General features: G+C 61.7%; 2 protein-coding genes across 7 annotated transcripts in view; both read left to right on the forward strand.

The window, feature by feature from the left end:
• Window positions 1–6,132: 6,132 nt before the first annotated feature.
• HGH1 (HGH1 homolog) lies at window positions 6,133–10,151 on the forward strand. The gene is made up of 6 exons (XM_067292569.1): window positions 6,133–6,677; window positions 7,077–7,177; window positions 7,359–7,457; window positions 7,533–7,624; window positions 9,442–9,564; window positions 9,782–10,151. The coding sequence occupies exons 1-6, from the start codon at window positions 6,133–6,135 to the stop codon at window positions 9,953–9,955; spliced, it is 1,134 nt and encodes a 377-aa protein (XP_067148670.1). The 3' UTR covers window positions 9,956–10,151.
• A 3,677-nt stretch (window positions 10,152–13,828) lies between these two features.
• Window positions 13,829–18,499, forward strand: part of MROH1 (maestro heat like repeat family member 1) — a 47,117-nt gene continuing 42,446 nt past the window's right edge. For all 6 annotated transcript variants that reach the window (XM_067290054.1, XM_067290055.1, XM_067290056.1 and 3 more), the window contains exons 1-6: window positions 13,829–13,886; window positions 14,986–15,371; window positions 16,322–16,467; window positions 16,804–16,935; window positions 17,088–17,250; window positions 18,371–18,469. In XM_067290054.1, coding sequence (XP_067146155.1) covers window positions 15,350–15,371; window positions 16,322–16,467; window positions 16,804–16,935; window positions 17,088–17,250; window positions 18,371–18,469 — 562 coding nt within the window. In that variant the 5' untranslated portion in view covers window positions 13,829–13,886; window positions 14,986–15,349. The remainder of the gene's footprint in view (window positions 13,887–14,985; window positions 15,372–16,321; window positions 16,468–16,803; window positions 16,936–17,087; window positions 17,251–18,370; window positions 18,470–18,499) is intronic.

Here is an 18,499-nt window from a genome sequence, read left to right on the forward strand (position 1 = left end):
GTTACAGCATACCTTTTTCTCTAGCCTTTTCCTGTCAGAGAGGAGGCAGCTGCAGTTGAGATGTATCCCGACTACTAAAGGTCTACACTTCAGCCCTTTTATCTAGGTTTTATCTAGCATCAGGGCTGTGCAGCCTTGGTGCCTTATCTGCCACGGGGAGTCCCTGGTCGCTCCTCTCTAGGGACAGGACCTTTGTCATGCTTCTGGGCATCCGGTGGGTCTGGAGTTAAGGACAACATCAGCCCTCTCTTTGCTTCTGCTTTTTGAGACTTGTGCTGTTGAAATGTCTTTTCTTGGTGACATTCTTCTTCTTCTTCTAATTCAGCCAGCAAATACCTGGCGGTCTGGAGATCTCGGCCAAAAGCACCTTGCCAGGTGAAGCTGCGAGCACAAGCAGAGCGTGCCTGCAAGGATGCTACCAGTGGACCGCAGCTTCCTTTCGAGGCACATCCTCGTCTAAGGTATCAAACTGCTCTGAACGTGGGCCCCACGCTGTAAGCATACTGCAAGTGCCCCTCGTCAAGGGCTTCCCGTACCCTGAATTTTAGCATTGGTCTGGTGGGACTGTTCTCCATGTATCTGGCAAAGAAGTGTCCTTTGTGAGGGACCCGGTTATCATTTGAAAGCACACTCAGCTGGACCGTAAGTTCAGCGGGATGGAATGGGCTCATCTGGGTGCCCCCTTTGCTGTTTAGAGGATGGCCAAGAAAGATGGGCTTAAGCAAAGAATGTTGCTAAGCCGTTTGGTGCGGTGTTAACTGGCTGACTACGGATGTTACGATGCAGTGGTCAAATCACAGTAGAAATCAGGGTGGCTTTGATCAGATTTCAATTGCTCAGCAAAATAGAGGAACAAGTAACAAGTTAAATTCTGATGTGAACAGTGGCGTGGATGATTGTGCTGATCTTATAGTTGTTTGAAGAGGCAGCTTCCTTTCGGGCCAAAACCCAGCAAGGCGCTACGTAGCGGTGTTTGCCTAGTGAAGGACCTGCCTGTCTGCAGGGCAGAAGTGGCTGTTTTGTCCCGAGATACAGCCCAGTTTTACCTGTGCCAGCTGGTGATGATTGTACCTGTGTCTGACTTAAGGAAATACAATAAATCCTCAAGTCTGTTCTTCTCAGTGGCTGTTGAACATCTCTGTTTTCCTTCCTTCACACAATAACAGCTGAGGAAATATTCCATGTTACAACAGCTGGTTCTTAAATTCTAAACCAGGCCAGCTTTTGAGTAATATGACTTATCAGTCCTGAACAATATAATGAAAAGCTCTGTGGAAAATTAAGATTTATGAGGAAATTCTGACAGAAATAAATATATTTCTTCATCAAAACAAAAGAGAAAACAGAGTTCAGCTTTGTATGTTGGGAATCTGGAACCCATGTGATGACTGTTGCTTGTCTGAAACCAGACAAGTAATCTGAAAACTGGGTCTTTAGTTCAGTGACTCTTCTCCTGAGTGATGAGTTCTGTCTTCCAACTCATCGTCTTGTTCGCACAATCAAGACGTGCAGCAGCAAAAAATCTTTTTGTAAAAATAAATGATGATTGATACTATGGAATGTTTTGATTGTGGAACAAATGCATTCATGCTTCCTCGTAATAACTCTGCCTGAACAAGGTGCTTTTCTCAGAATAAGTTCTCGTAACGAAGCAGAGTGTATTCTCCCTGCCATGGCCTTGTGCAGGACTAGGCTAATTGTTGTTTGGAGAAACGAGGCCGTAAAGGCTGCGGGACTCAGGGAGTCTAGAGCAGCATCTGCGAAAACATCTTACTGACTCACCTGGCCAGCTCAGATCCAGTAAAGACTGACTTTTGACTCCTCACGCACGTGGAAGTAGATAAACCGAGAAGTTTTTAAAAGGAGCTCTTTGCATAATCGTTAGTTGTTCCCCAGCTTATTTCCCCCCTGCAGATTGCGGGCAGAACTGCTTTAAAAGCTTCTTCCTGAACGGCTGCAGCCGTGACGGCTCCTGGGGCTCTTGGCTTGTTGAGCCCAGAGCGACAGGAGCAGGAACAGCTCAGGGCTCAAATCCTGCTGCCGGTGACGTGCGCTATAATAGACGTAACTGACTGGTCTGATTTCTTTCCTCAGGCAGAGGTGAAGCACGAGACAGACCCATTCCTCATCCTGAGCTCGGCAGGTGAGCGATAGCAGCTAGTGTGCGTTCACTGCGGTGCGGACACCCAAAGCGTTCAGTCTGGGGTCTCATCCCCTGCTGTAGCAGATGAAGCGCGTGTGTGTTGTCCTGTCTGCTCTGATCAAAACGGGCTGTTGCCTTTTGGAGCCTTTCCCTGTGGCTGCAGCCGCACTGTGAAACAAAGCGGAGCCAAGGAGCGGCTTCACTCCTGGATGGTCCGCTTGCCCTCGTAGCAGGCGGGCAGGTTAGCACGGCACCATGTGCCCTCGGCAAATCCTGGCTGGTGGCTCCCAGAGCCTTCCTTGTCCTTCCCCTGACTAGATGGGGCTCGCAGGAGGATTTGCTCCATGCCCTTCCCAGGGCTGGGAAGGCTGAGGTGAGGCTGAGCTCTTCCCAGATTCTCCTTGCCCTTCTCGAAGGCGAGTGTGACGCTGCCTTTTGCTAGTCCTCAGGACCCTCTCCTGATTGCCAGGACCTTTAGGAAGCGAAAGCAGCTTCGCAAGGGCATCAGCAGCTCCCTTAGCACCTTAGTGTGCCTCCATCCAGCCCCTTGGCCATGTGTGTGCCCTGCTGGCTGAAGTGCTCCCCAGCTCCACCTTCCTCTGCAGTGGGGGATGCTTCGCTCCTACAGACTCTGCCGTTAGGCGCAAGGACCTGGAGACCTGACCTTACCTGTGAAAACCAAGGCAAAAAAAGCATTTAGCAGGTCAGCCTCTTCCACATGCTTGGTTATCAGGTACCTTGCCCCACTGAGCAGTGGACCACGTCCTCCTTAGCCTGCTTGTGGCTGCCAACGTCCTTTTAGAAGTGTTTTTGTTCCCCGTCGCCTCCCTTGCTAGTTCCACCTCCAGCTGAGCTGTGGCTTTCTTCACTCCATCCCTGCACGTCAGGACTAAAAATTTCCAGTGACCGCAGGCAATACTTGTCATGCCTCGTTTCATCTTAAATAGTCGGTAAGGCTCAGACACGGTTCAGAAGAACTGTTGTGAGGGCACGTCAGTTGCACAGTCATGCAGGTGGACAGAAGAGCTGTTGGGGGGAGGAGCGGTTGGATGACTCCCAGATTCATCCTGCCTCTGCCAGCCTGTGCTCCTCTTGGATAGTGTGAAACCTAAAGAGCAGGGAAGAGAGGAGAACTGCAGAGAGAGACCGCTCAGGAGAATAAAGAGAGAAGGCAAAATACGGGGGAACTAATAGGGGTGGGATAGAGGTGCAAATATCCAGGTGATTAGAAGATGAAGAGAATCAGTAGAGGGGATAGACAGTTGTTTGCTCCAGGGCATGATGCAAGGGGGGATAAGAGAGACATGTCCAGCTGCCAATCCAGCCAGCGAGAGATTCCTGCAGAAAGGCAGGTACCCGTTAGACTGGAGTGCTGATTCGGTAGCGACAAGTCCAGGCTGACAGCTTGAGCTAATCTTCCTTTTCCTCTTGCAATCGCTGCAGATCTCTCTCGTGTCAAAGACGAAGAGGGTGCTTGGAGAACGTGGCAGCGCCCCAAACCTCCGGGAGGCAGCAGCTCCAGTATGGATGCAAAGGAGACGAGTGGGAATGCACCCCCGGCAAGGGGCTTCTGGGCCGCACCATAGGTACCTTAGCAGGTAGTCCGTGTATTTCGGTAATCTCATTGCCTTGCGTGTGGATGTGGCCGGACATTTTAGCGATACGGAAGGCTGCAGAAATGATTCAGAAGCAAATTACATCACACAATCTTACGCTGATAAACTGCCCTTCAATAACCATTTGCTGAGCCAAATGAAGGAATTATCTATGCTCTGCTTCAGTTCTTGGCTTCCTGGGAGGAGCATGTCCAAGAGAGCGAAACAGAGCTCTGGTAGAAGGCTGCAACATTTGCTTGAATAATACCTGGTATTTCTTGCCTTTGAGAGGAAGATTGAGCCAAATTATCCAAATGCAAGAATGATACGGAGTTGGGAAGTCTGCCTCTGTCCGGAACACAATTCCAGAATGCATCCAGCAACTTTTCAACATGGCTTTGAAAAGAGGAAAGAGTGAAACAGGTCGAAGCAAAAGAAAAGGAAAGGCTTCCTGAATGCATTTAGTGAAAGACTGTGAAGTCTCTTGAAACATGTCTTTAATCCAGAGCCGTACAGAGTCAACTCACCAGCTTGGGGAGGGGAAAATGGATAGTGTGAATTGACTAGCAAAAACCCTTTGCAATAATTAAGATCTCAGTTGCCAAAAAAGGAAGAAAAAAACCCCCCAAACCAAGGAGGACAAATGGTGTCGTAACAGGAGGGCGCCAAGCGATGGTTTGTCTTGGATCCGTGTGGATTGCAGCTGCAGAGTGCTTAAACTTCAGCAGGAACAGGAAAAAAATAGACTATTTTGGAGTTTAAAAGTGTGGAATTGCACTTATTTAGGGGTTTGTTTTACTGAATGTCAGATTAATTTCCTTCTTTCAACAGGCATAGCCAAAGGTTGTGGCAAGTAAAAGGCCTGGGGGTTTTTTGTTGGTCCGAGTGGCCACATGAGCACTTCTTTCCTGGGGTTACGCACTTCAGCGTCAGTGAGGATGTTGCAGAGACGGGGCTTGCCTCGAAGCCTGGTTAGTTGAAAGGAGAAACCCCGGGTGACGAAGGACGGAGGAGCGGAGTCCGCGTGGTTGGACCACAGCGAAGAACCCGTGTGGTATAGCAAATGCACGGAAACCCAGCTTACCCCTTTCATAAAGGCATTTGCGCTCTGCCATCATCTCTGAGAGCATCCGTCCTCTCTTCTGTGCTCTCCTTCCTCTGTCTCTGTCCTTCTCCTGTTGCGCTGCCTCGTAGCGGGATTAGGAATGGACAAGCTTTAAGCATTTTGTGGGGTTGGTCAAGGTGGACTGTTACCACACATGGGACTTCTGGGAGTAAAGCGAATGAACTCTGGGATCCAGGCTCGCTGGAAGCGTATCCGGGTTGGTCGTCTCAGAAGACCAAAGTTCTTCCCGTAAGCTGCTCTGCTGTGCTGACTGCTGTTTGTTAAACCACGCACTTTATTTTTGCCTTTCGCGTTTGTATAATAAAAGAGCACGTTGTTCCCGAGGCTCTGTGCCCCTTCCCCTGCGCAGGGCGGGAGGGCAGGCGGTCCGTGGGGCTGGCGGGTCCTCGGCTCTCCCCACTGCTCCCTGGAGAGGAGCCGCCAGCTCCTGTGGCCTTCGGGCTCGGGATGAACCTGGGGCGCTCCTAGACGTGGAGCGGAACGGGACAGGGGTCTGCTGGGCGCAGGCAGGATTTCGGATGGGGCAGGCCGTGGGGGCCAGGTGCGGGCTCGGCCAGAGTGGCGTGTTGGCTGGGAGCCCCTCCGGCTCCTCATCCCTCTGCTTCCCCGTGCTTCTTGCCCATCCGCCTTGATCCCGCAGCCCGGGTGGCGTTCCCAAGGTCTGGGGATGGGGAAGGGCCTTTCCAAGCGCGCAAGGGGGGGGGAAGCTGGACACTTGTCCCCTCTGACCCTGCACCCTGGTGAAAAGGGAGGTGCCCAGCGCCGCCTCCACCTTGGCCCCCCAACAGGGCCTCGACTTCAGCGAGGTTTTTGGCTCCGTCTTCCGTGGGCGCCTGGGACCCCTCCGGCGTGACGAGGAAGCAACTCGGTTTGCCAAGGATTTTATTTGTCTGCGTCTGACCCAGGGGGCGTCAAAGCAGGTGCCTCAAACCGAGGCCCACAGCGTGCACCGGGCATGGCCCCACCGCTCACCCCATAGCGCACACTGGGCACGGCCCCACCGCTCGCCCCACAGCGCACACTGGGCTGGGCCCCACTGCTCACCCCATAACGTGCACCGGGCTGGGCCCCGCCGCTCGCCCCATAGCGTACATGGAGCGTCGGCGCTAGGGCCCCGCGTGGCGCGCGAGCCTCCCCTCCCATTGGCCCTTCCCCTTCCCGCCCTCCGCTATGGCGCTAGGGCGGATTGGCTCGCCTGGCGGCGCGGCACCGCCCTCTGCGCTCCCATTGGCTGCGGCGCTGCGGGGGGGCGGCCGGTGCCGGCCGCCATGTCGGAGGCGTCGTTGTCGGCGGCCATGTCGGAGGAGGCGGAGGTGGAGGCGGCGGCGGCGGCGCTGGCGGCGCTGCTGGCCCCGGCGGCGGGCGCGGCGGCGCGGGCGGGCGCGGCGGAGGCGGCGGCGGCGCTGTCGGGGACGGCGGCGGGGCGGCGGCTGCTGGCGGCGCGGCCCGAGGCGCTGGCGGCGCTGGCGGCGCTGGCGGCGGAGCCCGGCGCGGGCGCGGCGGCGGCGGCGGCGCGGCGCTGCCTGGTGAACGTGTCGGCGGAGCCGGCGGCCCGCGGGGCGCTGCTGGCGGCGCTGCCCGCGCTGCTGCCGCTGCTGCCGGGCGGCGCGGGCTGCGGGCTGCTGGCCAACGTGTGCCGCGAGCCGGCGGCGGCGCGGCGGGTGCTGCGCGCCCTGCGCCAGCGCGGCCCGGGGCTGGCGCCGCTGCTGGAGGCTCTGCGCGGGCCCGCGCCGCCGCCGCCGGAGCTCGGGCCGCTGCTCTGCAACCTCAGCCAGGTGCCCGAGGGCCGCCGCGGGCTGCTCGACCGCTCCCGGTGCGGGGCCGGGGCCGGGCGGGGGCAGGAGCCGGGGCCGGAGGCCGGTTTGGGGGCAGGGGCCCTGCCGGTGCGGGGCCGGGGGGCAGTTTGGGGGCAGGGGCCCTGCCGGTGCGGGGCCGGGGGCCGGTTTGGGGGCAGGGGCCCTGCCGGTGCGGGGCCGGGGGCCGGTTTGGGGGCAGGGGCCCTGCCGGTGCGGGGCCGGGGGCCGGTTTGGGGGCAGGGACCCTCCCCGTGCGGGGACAGGGCTGGTTTGGGGGCAGGGACCCTCCCCGTGTGGGGCCGGGGCTGGGGGCTGGTTTGGGGCAGGGTCTGGCCGCGGTTAGGGGCCGGGACGGGGTAACGCACCGCCTGGAGCGGCTGGTCTTTCCCTTGCCGTGACGCTCCCCGTCCCCGCAGATGCTCCGTGCAGCGGCTGCTGCCCTTCACGCAGTACAAGGACTCCGCCGTCCACCGCCGCGGCATCGTGGGGGCCCTGCGCAACTGCTGCTTCGAGCACGGTGGGTGCCCTGCGCTTCCCCCGACATCGTGCCGGCCCTGACCCGGGGCCGGGCATCATCCCGTCCTGCGGGACGGGTGCTGCTGGTGCCGTCCTGCGCCATCCCGTGCCGCCAGCCTCGCGAACGGCGGCACCTGCACCGCTGCCTTGCTGCAGCAGTCCTGAGCCCGGGCTGTTTCTAGAGCACCACGAGTGGCTGCTGAGCGACGAGGTGGACGTCCTGCCCTTCCTCCTCCTGCCGCTCGCCGGCCCCGAGGAGTTCCCTGAGGAGGAGATGGAAAGTGAGTGAGCGCCGGAGCAGGGCACGGGCTCGGGGCGCTGGCGCGGTGCCCCCCGCTGAGGCTGCCTCCCGCCAGGGCTGCCCGCGGACCTGCAGTACCTGCCGCAGGACAAGCAGCGGGAGGAGGAGCCCGACATCCGGAAGATGCTGTTGGAAGCCATCATGCTGGTAGGTCCCTGTTGCGCGAGTCGCAGCGGGGCCGGGGTCGAGAGCCCCACGCGTGTCACTCCGTGACGCTGTCAGAAACCTCAGCGATCTGAAACGTTCGCAGTTCGTTTCTGCACAGACCGTTTCCTTGGGGTTCGTACGTGGCGTGCACTGGGACAGAAGGTTCATGCCGCGCAGGCTCAGCGTGTTTGGTCCACGAGGACCAATTGCCATTTTGATGTAATGTGTTTACAGCGTCCTGTATTTTCTGAATATCCCAGAACACTTCATTGGCATTTCTGGCTATGAAGGTACAATATTTTTTACAAAAAAATGCCTCTTGCAGCTAAGATGCAATCAAGTGCCATCTGATTCTGCAATACCATTTGCCGTATTGCTGATACTTCAGCAGTAAGGGCTGTTACAGCATCACTAGTACGACTGGCTGTTTTTTCTAAAATTGGTGCTAGCTTTTTAATTTCTTTAATGCTTTGTGCTGTGCCATACGTAGGGAAGAGGATAGAAAAGAATCGGTTTCTGTAACATCTCTCTCAAATCCGTGAGAGCTCAAGAATTTAGCAGGACCTTCACAGGTATGTCTTACGGCAGGGATTAAGCAGGCTTTATAACATATCCCACTGCCATGGCCCGTGTTCCACATGCCCAGTACGGGCCCACTCTGAGTTTTTTGCCGAGCACTGGATGATTCTGAGATGGTGACGCTACACCTGTTGGATGGTGCCTCACCTAAAGCGATAGGTGATGGGGTTCCTGTAGCTCCGCATGAGGAGCAAATGGGTATATTCTCTTCAGTTTTTATAACTGATAAATTCAGTTACATTCCGCTTAACATCGGCCCAAGCCCCATTCCAGTTGTGGGGTCCGTCATCGAAAGCGTCGCCCAGAATGTCACATTTAACAGGCACAGGAATCGTAGGAATTCCCCCTTGGGCATGGATAGGAAGATGAGCACGGACCCAGTGGCTGGGTACATTTTGATGAGATGCATCTGAATAAATACATTACTCGTGGTAGGATTTACAAAGCTTGATATACACATGCGCTGTGCGAGCACCGCTGTCATTCTCTTTGGTGGTTGGTCCGTGATTACTGGAGTCAGGTTGACCTGCAATACACAGAACAAATCTATGTCTTGGATATAACCCAGGCTTCGGAAATGATTAAGACAGCGCCTTCTCGGCTTAAGGCTTCCCGTGAGGATCCCCTTAATGGTTTTTGTAACGTGATCCAAAGGGGCCCCAAATGTGGGTGTTTAATTTTGACTTCAGTTCCCTGAGTGAACTGATGACAACTGTTTGGGATCATGTTAGCAGGGAATGAACCCGTGCCGAAGGCTTGTGCTGTGGGACTCCCTCGAGGGGCTTCTCTAGGATTCAGAGCCCAGACTGCATCCCATAACCCCGACTCCAACTGGAGTTACGGTGACGCCACATTTTTTTCGGCAGATCGTTTCACCACCCCACAATTCTGTTACTCCGTGGGTGGTACAGGACGCGGAAGGTCCATTTAACCCCGTGTTGCTTACACCACTCATTCACTTTGTTTTCTTAAAATGCGAGCCGTTGTCGGACTGAATTTCTCAGGAAGCAGGCATTCCCGCAAAGCATCCGTTTAGGGCAGCCACGCCGGTGAGCCTGGCACACCCTGCCGCAGTCGGGCCGTGCTGCGCACGAGGCCCGCTCTCGCCCGCGGGTCTCCGGCGGTGGCGGCCTGGCGGAGAGGCTGGGCGAGCCCTGCCCGCTGCGTCCCGCGCTCCGTGCGGGCTCCACGCTCCTCGCCTGGCCCCTGCTCACGCCGTTGGCTCGTTTCCCGCGCAGCTCACAGCCACAAAGGCCGGCCGGCACGTGGTGAGGGAGAAGGGCGCTTACCTGATCCTGCGAGAGCTGCACCGCTGGGAGAGGGATCCCGACGTGCTGTCTGCCTGCGAGAAGCTCATTCAGGTGGGTGTTGCGGCTGCCGCGTCCCGGTTAGGGCGAGGGAGGCACCGGGGAAGCGGGGATGCCCGGGGAAGGCCGTCGCGGACGGGCGAGCGCGGCTGCGCCGTGGTGCTCGGCTTTGGCAGCGTGCGGCCTTCGCAGAAAGAGCCGTGGGGGGTGAAGGTGGGTGTCTGCGGGCCTGCAGCACCTCGCTGATGTTCTCCCCGCCGTCCCCACCAAGGTGCTGATCGGAGACGAGCCGGGCCCGGGGATGGAGAACCTGCTGGAGGTGAGCGTCCCCGAGGAGGTGGAGCAGCAGCTGCAGCGCCTGGATCGCGAGGAGGACGAGCGGCGGCGGCGCGAGCAGGCGGAGCAGCGGGAGGCGCAGGCCTGCCCCGAGGAGCTGGCGCCATGACCAGCTGGCGCGCTCGGCCCATCCTGTCCCCCGAGCAGAACTGCTTGCGGCCACCTCGACAGGCGCAGGAGCCGCCTGGCAGAGGGGTGAACATGCCCGTGGCCCCGGGACGGAGCCCAGCGCCAGGGAGCGGGGTGGCAGCACGCGGGCACCCTCCCGATGCCCTGCCTGGGAGAATAAACATCTCCAGCCCAAAGCAGCTGCGGCCCCTTGCGCAGGACAGCGGGGAGGAGCGCGGAGGGGCCTCTCGGGGGCCGCGGTGCTGGGGGGGCTCCGCACGGGGTCTTGCTTCTCCGGGCGGGAGGTCCGGCTGAGCTGGAGTGTCCATGGTGGCCTGGTGTGGAGGCGCTGGGCTCTGCCTCCCGGCCGGCTCCCACCTCCCCTCCCCTCCGTCCTGCTGCCCGTGTGGGGAGCGGGGACAAGCGCCGGCAGCCGCCCCCTGCTCGTCACCTCGCCGAAGAGGGCCGAGGCAGCAGGCAGCGCCCGGCTGTGTGCAGCCACCTCTGCAGGCCCCACGGGGCCTTGGCCGCGGCTGCAGCAGCCCCCGGATGAGGTCCCGGCACTCCGGGTGGGAGAGGGGTGCTGAGCCGCCTCCTGCTGTCCCGCCTGGGGTGTTTGGGGTCGGTGGCGCCTCGGCACGGGGAGCAGGGCTGGGGACCACCCGCCTGCGGCCCCGCTGCACCCCGTCCCCTGTGCCGCTCCCATGTCCCTGCTCCGGGTGTCCCTGTGTCTCTGCTCTGCTCTTGTCCCCTTGTTCTGGGTGTCCCCATGCTCATGCTGCTCCCGTGTCCCTGCTCTGGGTGTCCCCATCCCCCTGCTCTGCTCGTGTGTCCCTGTGTCCTCTCAGTACCCCATCCCCCTGTTCCATGTGTCCCCTTGCTCTGGGTGCTCCCATGCCCCTGTCCCCTTGCTCCAGGTGTCCCTGTGCCCCTGCTCCACTGCTGTCCCCCTCCTCTGGGTGTCCCCATCCCCCTGCTCCGCTTCTGTCCCACTGCTCTGGGTGACCCCTTGCCCGCTCTGCTCCTGTCCCCTTGCTCTGGGTGCCCCAACTCCCTGCTCCACTGCCATCCCCCTGCTCCGGGTGTCCCTGTCCCCCTGCTCTGCTTCCATGTCCCTGTGCCCACTCTGCTCCCATCCCCTTGCTCCAAAGGTTCCCATCCCTCTGCTCTGCTGCCATCCCCTGCCCCAGGTGCCCCCATCTCCCTGCTCCAAGGGTCCCCATCCCCCTGCTCTGCTCCTGTCCCCCCGCTCTGCTGCTGTACCCTGCTCCAGGTGTCCCCGTCCCCCTGCTCTGCTCCCGTGTCCCTGCGCCTGCTCTGCTGCCGTCTCCTGCTCTGCTGCCATCACCGGCTCCAGGTGTCCCTGTCCCATTTCCCTGCTCCCGTTTCCCTGCACCTGCTCCCCTCCCGTCCCCCCGCTCCTCCCGGATGCCCAGCGGGGCTCGCCTGCGGAGACGGCCTGCTGGGAGGGGGGGGCCCCGCTTCACTGCGCGGACCATCTCGCGGGGCTGCGGCGGCTCCCGGCGCGTGAGCTGCGGCCCCGCGTGGTCCCCGGCTCCCCCCGCGGGGTCCCTATCCTCGGGGCGCTGGGCTCCCTGATCGACCAGCTCCCGTCGTGCTTCTTGCTCAGCGGGATTTCGGGGGCTGTGTAGGCCGCGGACCCGCAGAAGGTGCTCACGAGGCTGCTCCTCGGGGAGCAGCGGCTGGTGAACCCCAAGTCTGCAAAGCAGGAGGGTGCTGCTTGCCGCCGGCCCCCCGCGGCCCTAGCCCCTGGCGGGGGCAGCACCCACCCGCGAGCTTGGTGCAGCCGCGCTCGTGCAGCAGGATGTTCTGGCGCTTCAGGTCCCTGCTTGGGGAGCAAGGCAGGGCTGCCCCGCACTGCACCGCGTCCCCGCAGGTCCTCGGGGGTCGGTGCCCAAAGTGCAGCGCCCACCCAAGCTGCAGTGCCTGCCCAATGTGCAGCACCTACCCAAAACGCGATGCCCACCAACATGCAGCACCTACCCAAAATGCAACACCTGCCAAAAATGCAACACCTGCCCGAAGTGCACCGCCTGTCCGAAGTGCAGCACCTGCACGAAATGCAATGCCCACCCAAAATGCAGCACCTACCCGAAGCACAACACAAAGCAAAATGCAACACCTGCCCAAAAATGCAACGCCTACTCCAAATGCAACACCTGCCCGACGTGCAGCACCTACCCAAAATGCAATGCCTACCGACATGCAGCACCTACCCCAAAAATGCAACGCCTACCCCAAATGCAACACCTGCCTGATGTGCAGCACCTACCTGAAATGCAATGCCTGCCAAAAATGCAATGCTTGCCCCAAATGCGACACCTGCTCAAAAACGCAACACCTACCCTGAAACGCAATGCCTGCCTGAAGTGCAACATCTGACCAAGGTGCAGCATCTGACCAAAGTGCAAGTCTGACCAGAGTGCAATGTCCGGCCAAAACGCAACATGAACCAAATGCAAAGTCTGCCCTAAAATGCAACATGAACCAAAATGCAATGCCCACCCAAAATGCAACGCCCGTCCAAAATGCAGCACCTGCCCAAAACGCAAGACGAACCAAGATGCAGCGCCCGCCTGGAACACGCTGCCTGCGCGCACGCACCGCCCGCAGCGGGTCCTGTGGCACCCGCGGGGTCCCCACCTGTGCATGCCACTGCCACGGTGGCAGCGGGTGCCAGTGCCCAGAACGCGGCGGAGGAGCTGCGGCGCCGGTGCTGCAGCAGGTCCCGCCAGGCAGCCGCGCTGGTGGCTTGCACCCGCTCTGCGGAGGCGCCGCCGGGCTGCGCGGGGGCGGCCGGTGCCGTGGGGCTGCCGGGGCACCGAGTCTCCCCAGCCACAGCCGGGCCGGGGCCTTCTGGAACGGGGGGGCACCCCACGGGGAGCCCCTGTGCCTGACCTGGGGGGTCGTGGGGGGCCGTGGGGCTGTGTGGGGCCATGTGGGGCAGTGTGGGGGTATGAGGTTTGGTGTGGGGCCGTGGGGGGCCTTGTGGGTCCATGTGGCGCCATGGAGGGCTGTGTGGGGCTGTGGGGCAGCGTGCAGGCCCGTGTGTTTCACACTGTGGGGCTGTGTGGGGCCATGTGGGGCTGTGTGGGGCTGTGTGGGGGTATGAGGTTTGGTGTGGGGCCATGTGAGGCCTTGTGGGTCCATGTGGCGCCATGGAGGGCTATGGGGGGGCTGTGGGGCAGCATGCAGGCCCGTGTGTTTCATGCTGGGGGGCTGTGTGGAGCCATGGGGGGCCGTGGGGCAGCATGCAGGCCTGTGTATTTCATGCTGTGGGGCTGTGGGGGGCTGTGAGGGGCCATGTGGGGCTGTCTGGGGCCATGTGAGGCCATGTGGGGCTGTTTGGGGCTATGGGGGGCTGTGAGGGGCTGTGGGGAGCCATGTGGGTCCATGTGGGGCCGTGTGGGGGGATGAGGTTTGGTGTGGGGCCATGTGGGTCCATGTGGCGCCATGGAGGGCTGTGTGGGGCTGTGTGGGGCCGTGGGGCAGCGTGCAGGCCCATGTGTTTCACGCTGTGGGGCTGTGTGGGGCTGTGTGGGGGCTGTGAGGGGCTGTGTGGGGCCATGTGGGGGTATGAGGTTTGGTGTGGGGCCATGTGGGGCCTTGTGGGTCCCCGTGGGTCTCTGTGGGTCCCGCCGGTCCCGTCAGGCCGCTGCAGCCCGTCCCCGCCCCGCCAGGGGGCGCCCGAGCCGCCAGCGCCCCTCCCCCCTCCCCCCCCTCCGCGCCGCCGCGCGCATGCGCCGAGCGCCCGCGGCGGCCGCAGCGGCGCCATCACGTGAGGGGCGGGGCGTGGAGCGGGGCGGGGTCGAGGGCGGGGCGCGGGGCGGGGCGGGGCGGGCGCACCCGGAAGCGGCGCCCGGGGCCGAGCGGCCCTGGCAGGCGGCGGCGCCGGTGTCCGCGTCCGCCCGGTGAGTGCGGCCGCGGGGGCCGGACCGGGCCCTGGGCCACCGGGGGGGGCGGAGAGACCCAGGCGTCCCGGATGGGGGTGAGGGGAGGGCGCTGACGAGGCAACGGGCGCCTGGGGGTCTGCGGTGGGGCGGGCGCTGGCCGGGGGCCCCCGGCGTCCGGGGCGGGGCAGGCGGGGGGGGCCCAGGCGTCCGAGGGCTGATGGGGGCAGGTGAGCTGAGGGTGTCCATGATGGTGGCTGAGGGGCCCAGGCGTCCGGGGAGGCGGGGGGGAGCGGCTGAGGGGCCCAGGCGTCCGAGGAGGCGGGGGGAGGGAGCGGCTGAGGGGCCCAGGCGTCCGGGGAGGTGGTGGTGGTGGTGGTGGGCGCGGAGGTGCCGAGGGGCCCAGGCGTCCGGGGAGGTGGTGGTGGTGGGCATGGAGGTGCCAAGGGGCCCAAGCGTCCGGGGAGGTGGTGGTGGTGGGCGCGGAGGTGCCGAGGGGCCCAGGCGTCCGGGGAGGTGGTGGTGGTGGTGGGCGCGGAGGTGCCGAGGGGCCCAGGCGTCCGGGGAGGTGGTGGTGGTGGTGGGCGCGGAGGTGCCGAGGGGCCCAGGCGTCCGGGGAGGTGGTGGTGGTGGTGGGCGCGGAGGTGCCGAGGGGCCCAGGCGTCCGGGGAGGTGGTGGTGGTGGGCGCGGAGGTGCCGAGGGGCCCAGGTGTCCGGGGCGGGGAGGGCCCCTGTCCCCTGCGTGCCCCCCTGCAGCCACGGGTGCCGCCCGCCTTCCCGGGCATGCGGGACTCGCTGGCTGCCGGGGGCCGGGCAGGGAGGCACCGTGGGGCTCGGGCCGCCCGTGGCTGCTCCCTCCTCCTCCTCCGCTGCTCCTGTTGTCGCGCTTTTTGGAGCAAACAGTGGGAGCTCGGCCCCTCGGCAGCCCTTCCTGCCTGCAGCGGCCGGGCGCTGGCTGACGGGCCTCCTCCGGGTCCCCTGCCGAGCGGCAGTCCGCCTCTGGGGGCTGTGGATGCGGACGGTGATTCCTCACGATAACGTGCGAGAACGCGGTATCGGATGTTCTAGGTTTCTGAGTGAAAGTTTTCTTTCCTTCTGTGCAACGTCCTCCTGCTTGCAGGTCGAGAAAGAAGAAGCTGAGGAGGGTTGAACTCCGGATGTGTTCCCTCTGGGCCTGGCCTCCATAGAGACAATTCCTGGGAAACCGATGGGATTGAAGAGCGCGGTGCTCGCCCGCGTCTCGGAAACGGAGGTCGGGCGAGCGACTATCCCCTTGCAAGAATTTGGTATTTGGCCATCCCCGCGGCTGGCTCGGAGCGCCGCCTCCGCTTCGCTGCCTTTCCGGCGCCGGCTCCCATCGCAAACGGTCCTCTCTGCCGGAGCGAAGAGAGCACGTAAAAATAGGTTCCCCAGGGATTCCCGCTTTGGAGACGCAGGAAGCTGCCAACTATCTTCTGCTGGTGGGGAAGCTGAAAACGCGGAGCATGGCGGAGTCGCGGATAAGGCGTAAGTGCGGGCGCCCCTCGAACGGCTGCTGGAGCTGGTTCGGAGCGAGGGATGCGGCGCAGGAGCCTGCCGGGTCCCTGGGGATGTGGTCCGCCTGGGAGGTCTCGCGGACAGGGCTGGGCACGCGCGCGAAATGCCCCTCTCGGGGATAGAAAGGAGGGATCAGCTCTCCATGCGCAGCAATTCCTCGCCCTGGAAACTAATCCCCAGCCTTGTTCCTACCACAGATTGTGCAGGCTTGAATAGTCTTTAAATGCTTAAACTGATGCAAGCCCGCCTGCCTTTCCTAAAATAATCCCAACCAGCTTTGAAATTAATCCAGCGCTAAGGCAGCGAAGAACGGTCTGGTTTAATTAAACGGCCGGCAAGGGGTGGGTTGGTGTGGGGGCGAGCCAGGGGGATAATACATCTCCTGTCCGAAGCGTGACGTGCCCTGGAGCGCAGCCGGACACCGGGACCATTTGCCGGCCTCCCTGCCTGGCACATTGCTTACGTGGATCTGGAAGCATCAGACATGGAGTCGGCTGCGCGTGGCCTTTCGTGGGGGCTCTGGTCCCGGCGGGATGCTCTCGTTCCGGAGATGCTCCAAAGGCGACGCCTGATGCAAGCGTTGGCCCCCCTGGTCTGTAGCAGCTTTTCGTGGAGCGTTTGCAGGAAGGCTGCTCCAAAACTAATTAACCTTGTTATTGCAAAGGCCCCGGCGAGGACTTCGCTGCTCCGTAAGAGCAATTAACCTCTTGGAGCAGAGCCTCCGCTTGGGAGCGATGCGTTGCTCGTGGCGCTCCAGGGCTAGGACCGATTTCGGTGCACAGCGGTTGCCGCCTATGCGTCCCCCTCCCACGGGTACCCGAATGCCTCGTGTGGGCTCTTCCTGCTCGTTTGCTGCTCTCGTTAGTCCAAGAGATGCTCGGAGGATGGTAAAAACCGTCCCACGCGCTTGTTTTGCTCAGGGCTTTCCACAACGCTGATGGATGCCACGACGGATAAGGACCCGCTGGTGCAGGAGCAGATCTACAACGCGCTGTGCCACTTGGGGGAATCGGAGCCAGAGGAGATCCTCCACGCCTGCGACGAGTACCTCCGGCAGCACGACAAGGTACGGGCCCGCGCCGCGCGCTCCCAGGGGTGCCGGCGGGATGCAGCACGCCTCCGGCGGGCTCTGGATTGCCGGCTGCATCGGCACCCGCGGGAAGAAACTGGGGACACGTGGGCTAAGACGGCGATGGGCTTGTCCCAAGGTGCTGCGGTTGTTGGGTAGCCGTTGGAGAAACGGCGGTAACACACTGCCGCGGACCAGAAACGCTCGCCGGGAGCGAGGAGCGTGCCGGTGCCTTGCAGCCGCGGCGGCTCCGGGCCGCGCGGTGTCTTGCTCGCCCCGGGGGAGCCGCGGCGTGCGTGCTCGGCCGACCGTCCGCTTTCTCCTCCCTTGCAGCTGGCCTTTCCTCACCGGGTGATAATCCTGAAGGCGATGGAGACGGTGGTGAAGAACAACATTGCCCTCCTGGACAAGAGCACGGCGAAGGTGGTCATCTTTCTGGCGTCTAACGAGATGACCAAGTCGAAGGTACGACCTGAAAGCCGGGGCTGCCGCTGTCGTGTTGTTCCGCTCCGCCGGGCCCTTTCTCCCCATCCGGGAGGGAGGGCTGGGAACGGGTTGCAAGAGCCTTTTGCCAGGGGAGACGGTGTCTGAGGTGGTTTTTGTCCTGCCTGAGACAGGAAGTCGTCCGCGAGTGGCAGCAGGCCGCCAGCGACGTCCTCGTCGCCGTGGGGCAGCGCTTCATCAACAAGGTGATGGAGGAGGCGCTCACCAAGTTCCAGCCGGGCATCCTGCCGCACTACTTCGTCATGCAGACTTTCGCCAACCTCTCCGTGTCGAACGGTGAGTCGGCGTCCCGCCTTCTCCACGGGCGGTCGCCGGTCTTCGTCGCCAGGAATAGCGCGTGCGCTTTGGGCAGGGCGTTGCAACTCGCGCCCTGCCCGGAGCAGCTCCGAGGTGAGGTGCCTCCGCAGCGCTGGGCATGGCGAGCAGCTAGCCTGCTTTTTGGAAAAAAAAAAAAACAACAAAAAACGAACAAAACCCCCCCTCCGTTTCCTGCCGCGCTCGTCAGGAAGCGGGCGGCATCGGAGCTGCCTGGCCCCGCGCCACGTGCTCCCCGGTGTCTGAGCGCAGCTCCCAGCTCCCAGCGGTGCCCTAGAAAAGAGGGAACACCGCCGCGGAGGCCTGGATTCTGCCCTTGAGCTGCTGGTACGTCTCCCGTCTGCGGCTGGGGAAGTTATTCCTGGCAGAGGGGGGAGACGCAGGGCTCCGTGTCCTGACCGAGCGCCGGCTGCTGCCGTTGGAGCTCCCTCGCACGCGCCTCGGGAGCGCGGCAGAGCTGAGCCCGTGCAAAAGTGCACTGAATTTAGAAATCCGGCGTAGCTTGCTTTCACACTTCGACGGAATCGCTTTAAAAATATTTGTGGCTTAGAGGCAGAGGGAGCTGGAGCTACCTGTCCTGCTTCCTTAGCTGCTTCCTTGCCTCGCTACCATGCGGTGGTTCTCTGCTCGGTCTCCCCAGCTGGGCTTGTCTCCAGCCATCCCCCTAAAGACTAAGTTAAAAGCGATATTTCGAGGATGGGGCTCTCTTCACCAACGGAGAACCAGTTCTCTGGCAGCAGAAAGGTCTCCTGACTAGTCAGACGCCAGCAGCGAGTGGGACTTGGGCACCTCGCCGGCTTTGTTTGGGAACAGTCGTAAACTTCAGGGGCTCGAAGGGCTGTGAGCTTCTGCCGCTACCACGTGTTGGGGCTGCCGGCGCTCGTTTGGGGCTGTCTGTATTTATTTTATGGCAAAACCGGGCCTCCCGCAATTCAATTCTGCCAGCAGACCGCTGGCTGCAGTGAGCTGAGTTTCTTTAGGTGTCGTCTTGCTTGGTCTCCTTCCTGCTTGGGTTCTGCTGGTTGCGTAGCGGCACTGTGCTGCGGGCTGCAAGCAAAACTCTCCCCTTTTCTTCCTGCAGTGTTTGGAATGGTGCCTTTTCTGAACTCCATCCTTGGGACGATGCTGCCGATGCTGGGAATGGCCAAACAGGACCACATGAAGTCCGTGTTCTGCTACGGTAAGTTTTTTCCGGCTCTTCTGAGACCGT

This window comes from Apteryx mantelli, chromosome 2, assembly GCF_036417845.1.
Source record: "Apteryx mantelli isolate bAptMan1 chromosome 2, bAptMan1.hap1, whole genome shotgun sequence".
Lineage (NCBI taxonomy): Eukaryota > Metazoa > Chordata > Aves > Apterygiformes > Apterygidae > Apteryx > Apteryx mantelli.

What these genes read in the sequence shown, in the direction of transcription:
- HGH1 (XM_067292569.1), top strand. Translation starts at nt 6,133, where the DNA reads ATGTCGGAGGCGTCGTTGTCGGCGGCCATGTCGGAGGAGGCGGAGGTG. An exon ending in GGGCTGCTCGACCGCTCCCG is followed by an intron (nt 6,678 to 7,076) that starts GTGCGGGGCCGG and finishes CCGTCCCCGCAG; the next exon opens with ATGCTCCGTGCAGCGGCTGC. An exon ending in CAACTGCTGCTTCGAGCACG is followed by an intron (nt 7,178 to 7,358) that starts GTGGGTGCCCTG and finishes GGCTGTTTCTAG; the next exon opens with AGCACCACGAGTGGCTGCTG.